We start from the raw sequence: 15682 nt of genomic DNA, 5'->3' as shown, positions 1-15682 counted from the left end.
AATGCAGCATATGGGAATTGACGAACGAACAAGCCCTAAGATTTAGGGGGAAACGACTCATAACGAGAGGGTTCATGTATTCAACAAGAGAATATACCTAAGAATATAATTATTGCTTCATCCTTAGATTCCAAGAATTTTCAATATCTCCAAAATTATACAATACATAGAAGTATACAATTTCTTATAATTAATGGCCTATATATATAATCAACGGAAAAATACGATTATCTACTATCGATTTTTTAATTTACGTGAGAAAAAAACCGATCTTCATTTACTCATTAATAATAATTACATTGATCATAATTATTAAAGGTAAATTCTTAACCGTTGATTAATCATGATCATTGATATTACTCATGTATTGATGTACATAATTAATGAGTTCACTCAAAATTTAAAGTGACGAAATTATAGTTATGGTCCTTTAGGACATCATAAACATGAGAGTCTAGGACAAGTAAAGAATATTTCCATATTTGACAACCATTAAAGACAAAAAAACCTAGTACTTTCACAACCCTAATCCTATCAAAGTGGCAAAAATAAACTGTATATTAGTCACTAATAAAGCAATGGGGCTCCAAAATAATGAGAGACATGCTGTTCTAAAACCTAATCACTAGTCATAGTCAAATTGAAATGTACAAAAGAACAAAGGGATAATGATAATTTTTCATAAAGTGGTACTAAAACAAACACAATCATCACATCGATCCTTCATAACAACATGCAAGAAAAAATGGTTTTCCTTTCTTGATAACACCCCACCCTTGCCTGCCTTCTTTTCAAGCCAAATCCATTGATAGAAAGTCTGCTAATCTACTCAAAACCAACGAAAACTTGGCTTACCATCAAAACATTCAAGTCCCATCAAATGATCTCTTAAAATTTCACATCTCTAAGAGAGTATTTTAATTTCTTACTCGAAATAATATTGATCCATGCAGTAAAGAAAAAAAATCAAACCCTACTATTGTTATACTGAGATAAAATCGAATTAAGATCTTATGAATAAATTTAAGTGATTGCTAACTGTAATGAGCCAAATACGACATCATCCTCTTTCTTGTAAAACCTATTTATTAAACAAATCACTTTCGGAATCATGCCGAAAAGGCCCCGATTTTAGTCTCTCAATATTTAAATCAGGTAGATATATAAGGAAAGGTCGTACGAATGCTCGGTTAGCAAAAGTTATAGCTGTTGCATGCATGAATCCGATTATTTATAAATTTTTCTCAATTATACGATTTCTCATTAGCCACAAATACAAAAATAACTAGATGATGACGATCAGTCCATACATATTAAGGTATAGGATGCTTCGGAGTCAGATCGTAAAGACCTTGAATTAATAAAATAAATAAAAAACTTGTCTAAAGACTGTAAATATATTGTGGTGAGGTCTTGATACAACCTTCAGAAGATATATATACCCCACATCAGACGTCTTTCAACTACTTATTTCAATTATGAACGTATATGAATTTTTCGAATTATGTAAATCTTGTGTCTTCCAACTATTTCCGGTGTCATATTTTTTACGCACGATCGATCACAATCAGACTAAAATTGATTCCTAATTGACAACTGAACCATCGCCTTCTTTGTGTTCAGTTTGGACTGTAGTTTCGCCTGCATGATAAAATGACAAGGTCTTGAATCCATGTAGGCTCATGATTCGCATCAAGTTTGCTTTTAAGATAAAATCATGATGCTGTTCGTGACACATCAAATTGCAAATGATATGATTGTGATGCATGTGGTCCTTGTTAAGAAAGAATTATTGCTTGTAAGAAGTTTGCATCAGTTTCATGTTGTGAGTACTATGATGTATTCAACATTTTCATACAACATACTTTTCAATCTTTTTCATTCATATCAATGCAAGTAACAAAGATTGCTTAACTGAACAACTGATGTATAAGACAAATAAATAGTTCAGATAATTACACTGACATCCTCTTACTTTCGAACGCGTTACGAAGGAACCCCTCGATTTTAAAGGATTTACACAAACCAGTCATAAACAAGGCATACTTTGTGATGATTTGAACTACACATCAACATATCCAGTAACTATAACTTTGATCTCTCAGTATCCATCAGAGCTTCTTTTTTCTGTACTGACAAACCAACCTTAACATACATGCCTTGACTACGACAAGAATTCCAACACACCAGGAAAGAAAAAAGAAATGTAAGTACCAAGAACAACAAGTTGTTGAACTCATCAGGAAGACATCTTCCAAAGTACATAAAAGATTATGCAATTAGATATCATTGCTTTACTTGTAATATCCTCGACCTTTTACCCCTTCGTAATCAGCCACATGCACAGGAGGGTAGAGATCCTTGCAGAAATCAACTGAATAAAGGTCAGTATCAGCACTCCTCCTACCGTTCCCCTTAGAAAGCGGACTTGGTTTCCTACGGTAAGGCAAATCCTCGACTGAATGCCTCTGCATTGACTGATTGTGTGATGAATAAGTATACGGTTTCTGCTTAGCCTTGATCGACCTCGTCAGGTTCATGTAGCTAGGCTTAGTGCTGTTTTGCTCCACCAGAGTGTCACCTGATCCAGGAGTCTCGGAAGTCGTTGTTGACGAGTTTGAAGTTGTGCTCTCATCATATAAAGAATCGGAACATGGATCAGATGATGAGCGTAGAATTTGGCAACTTTTAGGTACTTTGGAGGATATTCGTGTAGAAACATTGTTGCGTCTTATCCTCATTGAATCTTGGTCGGATGTACTAGAAAAAGATCCAACCATGTAACCGTCGTATTTCATAGGAGTTGCCAATATTTCAAATGAGTCAGTGTGGAATTCTTCCATCAACCTCGTCTCCCACGGCTTCGTTGCCATCCAACGTTCCAACCAGTTCAGTCCTGCTCTGCTCTTGTCCACCCTAGTTGGTGTAGCCATCTTGTTCAATCTCAAATTAGGGGCTTTCTTTAATTGCTGAAGCTCAACAGCACCAGTTTATCAGCTCAAGTCATTCATCAAAAATTTGAAACAATCAAAAATCTTTCTGCTAAGAACATAGTAAATTACCTGTTGGGACAGGGCATAGGCAATTGCTCTCTCCCTCTTGATGGCTCCTTCTTGCTTCATTTGCAACTTAGACCTCACTTCCTCAACCGTCCCACGGCTATCGCACCACCCACTCTGCAATTACATCAGATACATATTAATCTCCATTTCTACAAACAGCACATGTCAAGTTTCACACCATAGATTTTAACTGATCAAACCTCAGCCAGTTTTACAGGATCAGCTTCATTCTGATTTTCCAACTCCCCTCCAGCAGACGACTGGTTGCACTGAGCTCTAACTCGGGCTTGGACTCGTACGAGAGCCTGCATACACCTCAGAGTCACTGCAGCTTGCTTTCTAACAAGCCGTCCCCGAACTATAGCTTGCAGTCGAACTAATGCTTTCAACGCCCTTAAAGCACGTCTCGCCTTCAAACAATCATTTAGAGAGCATTCAACAGAAATTGCTAATTAGATGAGGGGCAAATATCCAGCCAAAAGCAGAATTTTGCTAATCCCACAAAGAAAATCCGAACAGTCTGATCATTCTTGTTCTTGACTTCATTGGCTTGTATGTTACACTCTAGACCAGGCAATTATTTTCACAGAATATATAAACAAGAATCTATAAACTATAATATTAATCAATCTATATGCTTGAATTTTGTAAATTAAATTATTTGTACTGACTGATCCTGAATTGAACTAAGAAGCTAGTTGCAGACAAGAAAAGGGTTCATGTCTATAGATAGAGAACCTAACAAAATGGCATCAACAAACAGAGAACTACCAGAAAAGCACGAAAAATTGTCTGAATTCGGACAGCGGCCCACTCTCGGCGGACAGCCATGAAATCCTTGGGTGAAGCTTTGGCCAGAGCAGCCACGGCGGCCGCCATTTCACCGTCAAAAACATAAGAAGCACCCTCTGGCCCCTCAGTCTCAGCCGCATCGCCACTCCCTTTTCCGCCCTTCGCCGCCGTAGCCATCCCCTCAGATGCACTCCTCCATAGCCTCCATTTCTTGCTCTTTCCACCCCCTTTTTCCTACACCAAGAATCCAAAAACAACAAAATTTAAATAAAAAAACAAATCCCACTTACCTAAACATAAGGATAATTGCGGATCAATCGCATAAACCACCAAAAAAACAACATTTATCAGGAAAAAAAAAAAAAAGAGTAAAAGTATGTTTTTTTCTGCCTGCATCAAAATCTATCAACATTTATTCTTTCTCAACCGATTTCCTGCATCAAAATTTTCAGAAAATACCAAGAGAACAAAAATTTAGCAGAAAGAAAGAAAGAAAGTTAAATATTATGTATAATATTTAACTTACGGTTTCAGTAACAGTGGGCTTTTTGAGACCGATCAGCGATTTAATCCACTTCCCTGAACCACCCATCTCTCTCTCTGTCTCCCTTTTTTCTTTCTGTTTTCAGGAAATGTTTTCTGAAAATCAAGAAACTCTGCTAAGTGAAGACAAAATAGAAGAAGGGTATGCGAACAGAAAAGAAGTGAGAATTTCAGCTTCGGACAAATGAAGAGAAGGACGATTGGAATTCTCGAAATTCGAGTAACATTTAGAATTTAATGGAGGGGAGCGGAGTGTAGTTTTTGAAATTTGAAAGTTTGAAAGAAGAAAAAAAAGGAAGAAATGAAAAGCTGTAACGGATAGTAAATGCTTTATGGGTTTGAAGTTTGAATTGGCGCATTGGATGTAGCTTCCGTTCCCGGGTTTGGTGTTTTGTCTTACCACCTTGGACTAACACAAACTTCCATCACTTTTTCCTGCTTAATTTTTAAAAGTAGCATGCATTCAAATTCTAAGGTAAATACAACCATACAAATTCATATAACTATGAATGTCATGGTCTGAATTTTAAGTTATTCAATTATTATCGGAATTAGAAATTCAGTTGTACAAATCTGAATGAATTGTCCTCCTCTTTGTTCCTTGGGATGAACTTGGTCATTTTAGGATTATTTAAGTCTTATCAGTTGTACAAATTTCGCTACGTATTGTCTTATCTAGGGTTCAAAATTCAGATTGGCGGGGTAGGTGGATCGAATTGGCTCGAACCCATCACAAAATAACACGCAGATCTAGAGATTAAGTTTGATATCTCTTTTTTTCTTACAAAAGAATATAGAAAAAGATTGTATTTCACCCACGTCACATTCATATATACTTTTTATTAAAGCTCAGAACCTAAAGTAACTATCATTATTCATTAGTAGACACAATGTAAATTAATTAAAGTACCCTTTTCTATACTTATCATTTACAAATAACAATTTTTTTCCATCAATTTGATATTTTCTACCCATGTATATATAAAGTTGCATTATTTTATCAATTTTAATCAATTATTTATTTTATTTTTTTATTTAATTATACACACACATTCAGTGTGTTGGTATTGAGAGTAATTTTTGTATATGACCCAATAATAAAATATGAGCTGTACTTGTTTAAGTTGGTATTATACAAAAAATTTCAATTGATTGAATATGAATAAACTAATCTAATTTAAATTTTGGTGGGTCTTCAATCTTTCTTTTTCTCCATATCATATAAGTTAATAAATAATGGTATATCAAAATTTTCTATAATTCACATATATCATATAAAAATTACTGTATTAGTATCAATTTTGAGTTTTTTTCAACAGATTTGAATTAATATTTGCTCTCACCCACTAAAAGAAACTGACATTTAATTGGGCCAAATCTAAAATGGGAACTGGGCCTCTCTGTTCATACCGTGCTTAGGCCCATTGGGCCTTTATTCAGAAGCCACTCCTCTACAGTGCGTTTCTTGCTAGAAACTACAGTTTCAACTAAAACCGCAAGAGCGACATTCGCTTACTTTTCGTGTTTCCAACTCCTGAGGAGGAAAAACTGAGGGAGGGGCCATATAATTGGGAAATTTAGCCGGATGCAATAATCAGAAAATTCCAACATGGCGGAAGGGAAAGGAACGGGGAGCCTAGTTTCTCAAACTGGTACTTTGCCTAATAATTTTATTTCTTTCAATTTTATTTTCTGGTATTTTACCAATATGCATTTGTTTTCTTGATTTTTGTGATCACTTGTAAGTTTGATGGGCTGTAAATTTGCTTTCTTGACTGTTTTTTCTGCTTATTCTTTAGTTTTTGTAGCTTCCCTTCTTTGTAATCTGCTTATCTATTTCTTGAACTGAAAATTTTGGAGGGTTTGGTTTATAAATGAAGAATTCTAGCTAAAGATCAAATATTTTAAGGAAAAAAGATATTGTGGGGTTGTGTGATATAAAGCATTTGCTGTTTTTCTTTATCTAGATAAATTTATTAAAAAAAAAAAGAAAAGCTAAATATAGTGAGAAAAGGAAAAGCACGATGTTTAATGATATGATTACAAAGTACAGAATTTGAAACAAAGAAATTGTTTCTTAGTTATACACTAAAATTCAAGATCCAAACATAGCTTAAGATGAGGGGAGCTGGAATTCTTGAGAAATTTTGAGGTTCATACATTCTTACTGATTCCTAGCAAATACTTAGAGCTGGACAATGGTTTTGAAATTAGAAATAGTAGTTCTGATTTTAGGAGTTAAATGTCGAATATATAAATGCGGAGCATCATATACTTGTACCAGAAGTAGTATTGTTGGATCAAATGATGTAGGAGGATGTGTATTTGTTTCTTGGATTAGTGTACTTCGTGTTGTTTGTTTGTTATGGAACGAGTTTTTGAAGTGGGATTTGGAGTTCATTTTCAATTCTTCTATTTGTGGATAGACAAAGGTTTAAAATCAGCAAACTTGACCAATCGTACGGAGGATGAGAAAGAAGGGGTGATCCACAGTGACAAATCGCCTCGCCACCACAAGGAGACGCATGGGACAAGCGATGACATTGACCAGAGCACTCCGGTTGATGAAGTCAAAGGACCTAGTGTTTTTCATCGTGTGAAGGAGGAGATTGAAGCTGTGGTTGAAGCAGTTCTTCCTAAGAAATAGTTCTTTTGTGCTCTCTCTTGCTTCACTGTTAGTCATCAGAATTCCTTAATGCCTTAGACATTTACTGGCTATAGCCATCGGCCGACTATGTTCTTGGACGCCAAGTGCTTGTCTAGCATACTTTCTTTTTTCTAATATATGGAAGTTTCTGAGCTTTTCCGGTTGGATTCTTGGAAGTTTGACTATGTAAGTTTTCAAACATGGGTGCCGCCGGTATCTGCTACTCGGAGCACGACTTGTGAACTGCATTTTGCTACAGATTTTGCAATTGAACTGCATTAAAGATTCAAAAACTGAAAGACTGATATGCTGCTCAAAAAGCTAAAGCATATTATTACTTGTAAAGGGCATAAAAGGAAGATGAAGAAATTCGCTAGAGGAAGGGGTTGAACCTTCGACCTTGTGGTTAACAGCCACACGCTCTAACCAACTGAGCTACTCCAGCTTGATGCAACAATTACATTAGTAACACGTATTAAAATGAGAGAAAAAAGGAAGTCTTCAATATTCACTATTCAGAGATCAAAGATAGAAATCAGATATCCTCTTTCTTGATTCTTGTTGCCGATGTTTGTTTGTTTCATAAATTCACATGTATTTCCGAATGTATTGGGCTTACTTTACTTTAAGCCCTCAGAATTGTGGGCTTTCAGCCCACCCCACGATATGAATCGCGACGGTTGCCCACCATAACCAACCAATAAATTTAGCTCCAAAGCTATCATTAGATTCAGTGAATTTTACTTGCTCAAAACCGAAATTCTTCTCTCAGAATTGGATTGCAATGGCCACCTTTCTCACCCAAGTGCGTTTTTCTGCATTCTTTTCCGTTTCTGCAGTCGTTTTTTTTTTTCAATCGCATTGCCTGATTGTGAAGATCCAATGTTTTCTGCATATTAGTTCCCAGCTGATTGAAGATCTGAGTTTTATGCATTCTTGATAATCCCTTTGATTCCTGCAATTATCCAAGAAACCCGCAAAAAGTGTCCTTTTTATTTTATTGTAATAAGATTGTGTTTAGCTTTTTGTGAAGAATCAAGCATTTTGATCGTAGCCCATTATTCTCATTTAACTCCACAGTGTGTAAAGTAGATGGGTTGTAGGATCTTCTTGCTAACCCACAGTTTTGAATTTTGTGGTATTGGGAATGATGATGATTGTTTGATTGAATATATTAGGAGCTTTTCTGTATGTGTGTGAATCTGATGCATTATGATTTACGAGATGTCCATGTTCTCATTAATTTTCTTTTTATCCTTGGTTATTGGTGATATATGTGAATGCTTGTGAAGTTAGCAACTAGTTTTTGTTTGTGTCTGTGTGTATATACAAATGCATTCATGTGAATCAAAGCTTATGGTATATGCAAGTTCTCTATGTTTACGAAGATGGTTGTATTATCAATGATGACATGATATTGATAATGTAGTTATGCATCGTGATGATTACTTTAGTGAAATTTTTACAGTGTTTTATTGTTTTGGTTGGACTATGCAAATGTAGGAAGCTTGCCCAGCTATCAAGAACATACTTCTGTTGGATTCTGAAGGGAAGCGTATAGCTGTTAGGTACTTTTCCGATGAATGGCCAACAAATACTGCAAAGCTTGCTTTCGAGAAGTCTATTTTTACAAAAACTCAAAAGACAAGTGCCCGCAGTGAAGGTACATTTCGATACTGAACACTATTTGTGATGGTTGCTAGTTGGGACATGCTATGATTGCAGTGCATACGGCAACGTGTGTCTTGTCATAAAATTTTATGTATTTAAGGCAGAAACTCGATTATTAACTGCCTTTAGGCATATGAATTCACTTACTTGCTGCTTTGCTGAATGGCTGAATTTGCTGGGTATGCAGCTGAGATAACAATGCTCGAAGACAACATTATCATCTATAAGTTTGTTCAAGATCTGCACTTCTTTGTGACTGGGAGCATCACTGAAAATGAACTGATTCTAGCAACCGTTCTACAGGGCTTTTTTGATTCAGTCACCCTTCTCCTCAGGTTTTATTAGTAAATGTGTTGACTTGCCTGTTATTTGTATCTTGACAATGTGACATTTGATGATTAATTCTGATTAAATGTTTGTCTTTTAGGAACAATGTGGACCAAAGGGAGGCACTTGAGAACTTGGATCTCATTCTTTTGTGCTTTGATGAGATTGTTGATAGAGGGTAAACTTATGAACTCCTGCCATTGAGTTCAGATATTCATAACTCATTATTTCTTAGCCAAAATGATCGATTTTATTATGCCTATCTCACTTTATGATTCAGTTTCTTCTCTAAATTCCCGGAAAATTTCTTATTTTCGTTGCACGGGTCCTTAACAAGAACTTCTCGTAGGACGCTTGCTATATTCATTAGCTAGCGTATTATGTGAAACTGAAATTCAGTTGCTTAGTTTCTCCCTCGACCATTACCATGTTCATCAATTCATTTAATTTGTGTCTTGCAGTGTTGTTCTTGAAACAGATGCTAGTGTTATTGCTGGAAAAGTAGCCAACCACAGTGTTGATGATGGATCAACACTGTCTGAGCAGGTAACGCCTGTCACTCTACATTTTTGGTCTTCTTTTACACGAATGTTGCTCGGTTCTATCACAAATTCATACAAGGCGATATTACCCCTTTTTGCATAAACATAATGCATTATGAACCCGACTAACCGTTAATGCAGTGGTCAGTTTAGTCTGCTTCACAGGCTGGTTAGAACAAAAACCAGCATTTGGAGTAATACGCCAACTATCAAACAATATCAAATTATGAAGAGATTTCCAATGATTCATTCCTGCTGTTCATCTTGTCCTAACTTGGATCTATATGGCAGACAATTTCCCAAGCTCTGGCCACAGCACGCGAGCATTTGACAAGATCACTTCTGGGATGAAGCATCATCTACTTATACAGTACATCCATACGAAGAATTGATTATATTTCCTTATCATCTTTTCGACAATGTTCTTCTCAAAATACGAACGGATCATGTTTGATTCTACGACCACCTCTTGTTCCATTGAATGAATTCTTTAAACCATTTTTCCAACACTTTGATAGATTGCAAAACAAAGGATGCAGTTCTTCGGGGTCAAGAATAGCTAGTGTTATGTGTTTATATCCTTGTGTTTGTTGAGTGAATGGGTTCTGCTTATTCAAGGTACATGAAATTCTTGTGTACTTGAGATATTTTTCTTGAATAAATTGATTTCATTCTATTAATCTATTACGGGCTTACGGCCGCTTTTACTGTGTAGGTGAGATTAAGGTGGGATGGATTAGTGCACAATATAATTTATACGTAGTAACAGGATAACGTAATATTTTGTTTACTTGACGATATTGGGCCGGACAAACGGCCCAATCACCCACAACTGGATATTTACTACGGAATTTGTCGGGCCATGATTATGTCCGGAGGCCGGCCACTGTTTGCATAAAATCATGATGATTCTTGAAAATAGGCCAGATTATAATCCGAACAGTGAAATTGGGTTTGAGCAATTTTATCATCACAAAATATCTCTGTAAAGACTAAAATACCCCTCATTTTATCCGAAATTCCACGACAGACTTCTTCCCCCCGTCTCTCTCTCTCACTCTTTGAGCCGCCGTCTCTTGGATGCGCCTCAATACTGCATTCATCCTAACCAACAAAACCAGCCAAGATTAGCCACATTCTAATTCGTTCAAAATTGGGCCATTGGACTCAATCGCGGGCTGACTCCTATGAAGTAAACTTGCAACTTCCAGGGATTGGATCGGATATCTAACCCAACTTGGAAATATAAATTAACTTAATAACAACTAATAATAAATTAATAATTATTTATACAATTGATAAATAACTATTATTAAAATAAATAATAGCTTATTGTTGCTTGTGTTTCTAATGAACTCCTACAATGCACATGAACCATATGATTTGTGATTGTTGGTGTCTTAAAGTTTCAATATAAATAAATACATATAATACTCTTTTTTATTTTTTATTTTCAACTTTATGGGATGAGTGATTTTGGACACAAAAAAATCAATTTTCTACTCATAATTGTTAAGTGTCCTCCATTCTCTTTCTTTTTGCATATATAAATATAAATTTTCCTAATTTATATGCAAACTAGTCCTGAACTTTTCATTAATTACATTTTCTCCCCCAAATGTGTAGCTGATCCACCATTATAGACGCATTCTAGATATTTCCCTCAAACGGCAAAGTATTCATTTTTTTTTTTTAATATTTTGCTTATTTATATCACCCTTGACACTTTCAAACAATCACTAATCCTTAGACTTTAAATAGTACAAATTGCAGCAGCCCAATACTTTTTTTTTTTTCTATTTATATATATATTCTTGCCGGCTTGAAATAATTGTAATTAGTCCAAAATTTTGTCATCATGATATGTTTTTCCTTAATTATTGTCCAGATTGATGGGTGAGAAAGTATTAGTGGTGTGCAAGTCTAAGCCAAGAAAGTAAAACCCCTCTAGAAGTAATGACTTTGATCATTTCTTCATCTCTATCCCTTACAAGCTATGACTTTTTATAAGTCAAGTCTATGGACCAAAATCAGATGAAATTTCTATGTTACTTCTTTAATTATTAAAGAAATGGTAATTGAGAATATTTTAGAAATAATAACTTAAGGGGAAAAAGGATATTATTCTCTTTCGATTTTATATTTAACATGAATCCCACGTTTCATCTTGAAATGTGTTCTTTTTTTTTTTTTGGTTTGGAAAATGAGAATTTTGTCATTTTTGACAATAAATTGGTAAAAATATAAAGAACATTTCATTTTTTTTTATAAAAAAACCCTATAATATAATTATGGATTCATATATTTGAACAGAGTATTCAAAAGGAATGAGTGCTACCTACAGAATATATGACAACATTTCAAATAAAGGTATGCTTTTTATATGTAAATTGGATGTGAAAATGACCAAATAATAATAATTAAATCACATTAATAATAAAAATTATATAGTGCTGGCGTAAATAAATTTATATTATTTGAATTTTTTTGTTTTAAAGAAAAAGAGAGGGCTGAATTTGACTGTCCCTTATTGAAAATGAAGCAAACATTATCCATAGAAGTGAAACAATGATGAATTGTGTATGACACTCTTTTTTTTTTTTTTTCTTTCCTTGCAAAAGCAAAGGAATTGTTCATAATTAGAACATAAATAGAAGAGTAGTTAAAGTGGTAAGTAAGTGGGGTGGGTCTGATGTTATATGTATGATTTTGGAAGCAACTTCCTTAAATCTGTTGGGGGGTTGGCTGTTTCAACTTTTCCAAGTGGGAAGCACTTCTTTATTTTGGGGCCCTACCTTTACAAATTCCAAGGTATCCAAACCCCCTCCCCTCCCCCCCCCCCCACCCTCCCTTTTTTTTTTTCTTTATGTTCTTTTGTGATTGATTTCAAAGCTAAAATTACAACAAATTCTTCTAAAATTTGATATAATTGTTAATTTTTTTTTATGTTCGTAAAGTTTTTATGTCTTTACTGTTTCAAGTAATTATACGTTCATAGATAGAGGCTTAAATTTGTTTAATTTGTCTTTATTGTATTTTTTCTTTTTTAAAAAAATAAAATTTTGTAAAAAGAAACGGACGAGTCAGGTGGAAAATAAAAATTAAACTTAGTTCATAAAAATAAAATAAAAGGTATAATTATAATGGATAGTTCGCAATGACATATTGGTTAATTCACAAAAAAAATGAATGAGAATAAATGAACACTAACAGATTGGACTAATTGTTGAATAGTCACTAAAACACGAGATATTGATAATTTTCCAAAAACCAATAAGGTACTTGTAATTGGGTAAAATAATAAATATTTCATAATATTCTTTGTTTTTTTTTTTTTTTCAAAATACTCCACCTTCAACTTTTCACTTTTATTTCAAATACCTTCAAGTTTTGTCACTATTTAACATACAATTCTTTTAATAATTTATTCACGTCAGAAACGTAAAAATTATTACAAACACCCCTAAGATATTGGGGTCAAATTTAGAATGTTAAGACTTAAATAGTTGAATTTAATTTTTTTAGTGAAATTTCATACTTGATGGAAGACTATTGTTGTCAATCTTGGTACACAAATGTGGATGTACAAGAACGGTGCATTGAATGAAATTATTTAAAAAGGAAAAGTACAATAAATAAGCATACATGGGAGGAATTTTTCTTTGCATGTTGGGTTGGAATTATTTCTCTAGTACACCAATATAGAATTTGGCCATTAAAGATAAATATCTTCCTTAGTCCATAATTATTTCTCCTACTGTGAATCCGACTTTTTCTTCCGTGTATTATTAAGAAGTTTATTAGATTTTTTATAATTATAATATTTTATTAAATTATGTAATTTTTTTTTTTTATAGAGATTTCGAAATGTCCACTCTGATCTTGCTATTTTATAATTTTGCCAAATATCAAAAGAGCCCGTTGTAATTTATCATATTAATTAATATATTGAGTGCTTTTTTCATATTATTGCACCGTGTCACACATGCAGGAATATACATAATTTGTAATATTTTATATCTTAAAATACAAAAGTTTTGGTCTAAATTACATTTAATTTAGCAATGTGTAAAAAATATTTGAACTATTCCAAATTTTATTTGAAATTAAAATGATCAATATAATACGAGGCATATTAAAACAGCGAACGGTATTCTTTTTAAATTTAATATATTAATTTTATTAAAATATAAAATTCTACAAACACGTAAAAGCATGTCCTCGTGTTTTGCATCGACGTTTTTAGATGGAATGATGGGACGATACATTAATTTATTAATTATTGAATTTTTTTAATAAGAAAATAACTGAATAAAAGGGAGCAATTAGATTTGAGAAGAACACCGACGTGATGAGTGGGAGGCAAGTGGACCCCATCTAATAATTCCATCTCAAGATCAATCAATCCCATCAATCAATTTTTTACTTCCTATTTGAGTTGAGGTATTTATAATTTACAAAATAACAAAGAGTTTTTTATAATAAAAATACAATGATTGATTTAAATTATTTCAGATAATTTCATTATGATAAAAAATATAACAAAATAATAATCAAAGTATGAATAGTTAGATCACTCATTTGAATATTCAAACATAAACATACAAAGTAATTAATTAATTTTATTTTATCGATTATGTTTGCAATTCGATGGTTATACGTATATAATTTCTAATTCTCTTTTTATTTTGAGTGATTTGTGATGAATTTATGGTACATAAGTAGGAAAATTGGCTACTCTTAAAAATATATATAGTATTTTATATTTTTCAGTATGTTTGAAATATTTATTAATATATTAACAATTCTAAGTCAAAATGTATATATAAAGAAAATAAATAAATAGTAAATTAGTATAAGGAACATTAAATTTTGATATATTTTAAATTAAATAGAAGTAATTATATATATATTATATATATATATATATATATATACACAAATTGGAATAGTAGAAGTGTAGAGGAGCAATTATTGGCAATTGGACCAAATTGTGGAGTTATTAACCTAACTAATAAGAAAGAAAAAGTGGGACCCGCCACTCAGACAAGAGTAGTGAGTAGCAATCGTACTCGGTCCTCCGGAGATCGCCACATCATCTGATCCGGGACCCACTTCGCCCCTTACTGGTGTAACTCTACGTAAGAAGACTGCGTCTGCGTACATGGGATCATTGGGATGGGAATGGGCTGTTTCGCCAGCTTTCAAATTTTTTTTTTTAATATATATTTTGCAAAATAAGTGCTTTATATATGTCCCAATTATTTTTTTAAAAAAGTACCTCAATTTTTTTATTAAATTATATTATATTTTAAATATTCATTAAATATTATTTTTACATATAAATTATTGTGGAGTAATTCAAAAACCGCTGAAGCTTTATATATATATATATATTATAATTGTTTTATATGTAGAATTTTGTGAATATAGAGTAATTTATATAAACACATTATATATATAATATACACAAGGGGTAATCCATGCTACTAAAGTTCAAATTTTATTTTATTTAAAATTGTGTCTTTTTTTTTATTTTTTTTCCTAAAAACAATATGGTGCTTTATTGGAATAAATAAATGTGTTCAACTATTGAAAAACTAAATTAAAATGCTCGGGAGTTGCAACGTATGCAAAGTTTTAGCTTAAAAAGTAGCACTTCACTTGTACCTTCTATTATTTTTCTATTCAAATCTAATTATATAAATATATATATGTATATTTTAATTAATTTTTATAGATAATCAAGAACCCTCTATAGTCTTAGAAAAATATAAAATAATTAAATTATGATATTTTTGCACGTGCATGATTATTATTTATTACATAATAATTTTATTATGTAAGATATATCTTCTTTAATTTTGTATGAATTTTGTGTTTTTATTCTACAAAGACATTTTAATTAATGTAGGATGTTTCGATATGGTACTTGTAATGAAAATTTTAAATTTAAATTAATTAAGATGGTTGAAAAACTAAAATATCAAGATCCCAGAAAAGTCTTCTTACTATAAGACCTACTATAGGCAAGTTGAAAATATATATTATATATATATATATATTTAAATAAAGTTTGAAATTTGAAAATAGCGTAA

At 32.8% G+C, this 15682-nt stretch overlaps 3 protein-coding genes and 1 non-coding gene across 4 annotated transcripts; 2 read left to right on the top strand and 2 right to left on the bottom strand.

Moving 5' to 3' along the window:
• Positions 1–1910: 1910 nt before the first annotated feature.
• LOC105163410 (protein IQ-DOMAIN 8) lies at positions 1911–4676 on the bottom strand. The gene is made up of 5 exons (XM_011081737.3): positions 4381–4676; positions 3834–4088; positions 3263–3472; positions 3063–3176; positions 1911–2969 (listed from the first exon to the last, which is right to left on the bottom strand). The coding sequence occupies exons 1-5, from the start codon at positions 4444–4446 to the stop codon at positions 2295–2297; spliced, it is 1320 nt and encodes a 439-aa protein (XP_011080039.2). The 5' UTR covers positions 4447–4676; the 3' UTR covers positions 1911–2294.
• Positions 4677–5888: 1212 nt separating this feature from the next.
• LOC105163400 (uncharacterized) lies at positions 5889–7211 on the top strand. The gene is made up of 2 exons (XM_011081726.3): positions 5889–6049; positions 6824–7211. Exons 1-2 carry the CDS (start codon positions 6007–6009, stop codon positions 7042–7044), a joined length of 264 nt encoding a protein of 87 aa, XP_011080028.1. The 5' UTR covers positions 5889–6006; the 3' UTR covers positions 7045–7211.
• Positions 7212–7415: 204 nt separating this feature from the next.
• TRNAN-GUU (transfer RNA asparagine (anticodon GUU)) lies at positions 7416–7489 on the bottom strand. Its single transcript has one exon. It is a non-coding gene; the product is annotated as a tRNA-Asn (tRNA).
• A 200-nt stretch (positions 7490–7689) lies between these two features.
• On the top strand, positions 7690–10264 carry LOC105163390 (coatomer subunit zeta-1). Its single transcript, XM_011081715.3, has 6 exons — positions 7690–7849; positions 8548–8707; positions 8903–9050; positions 9143–9220; positions 9504–9588; positions 9876–10264. Exons 1-6 carry the CDS (start codon positions 7829–7831, stop codon positions 9933–9935), a joined length of 552 nt encoding a protein of 183 aa, XP_011080017.1. The 5' UTR covers positions 7690–7828; the 3' UTR covers positions 9936–10264.
• The last annotated feature ends 5418 nt before the right edge of the window (positions 10265–15682 follow it).

Source organism: Sesamum indicum, linkage group LG1, assembly GCF_026168435.1.
Source record: "Sesamum indicum cultivar Baizhima isolate 11 linkage group LG1, ASM2616843v1, whole genome shotgun sequence".
Taxonomy (NCBI): Eukaryota; Viridiplantae; Streptophyta; class Magnoliopsida; order Lamiales; family Pedaliaceae; genus Sesamum; species Sesamum indicum.
Note: the sequence above shows the minus strand (reverse complement) of the source record. Positions and strands in the feature narration are given on the sequence as shown.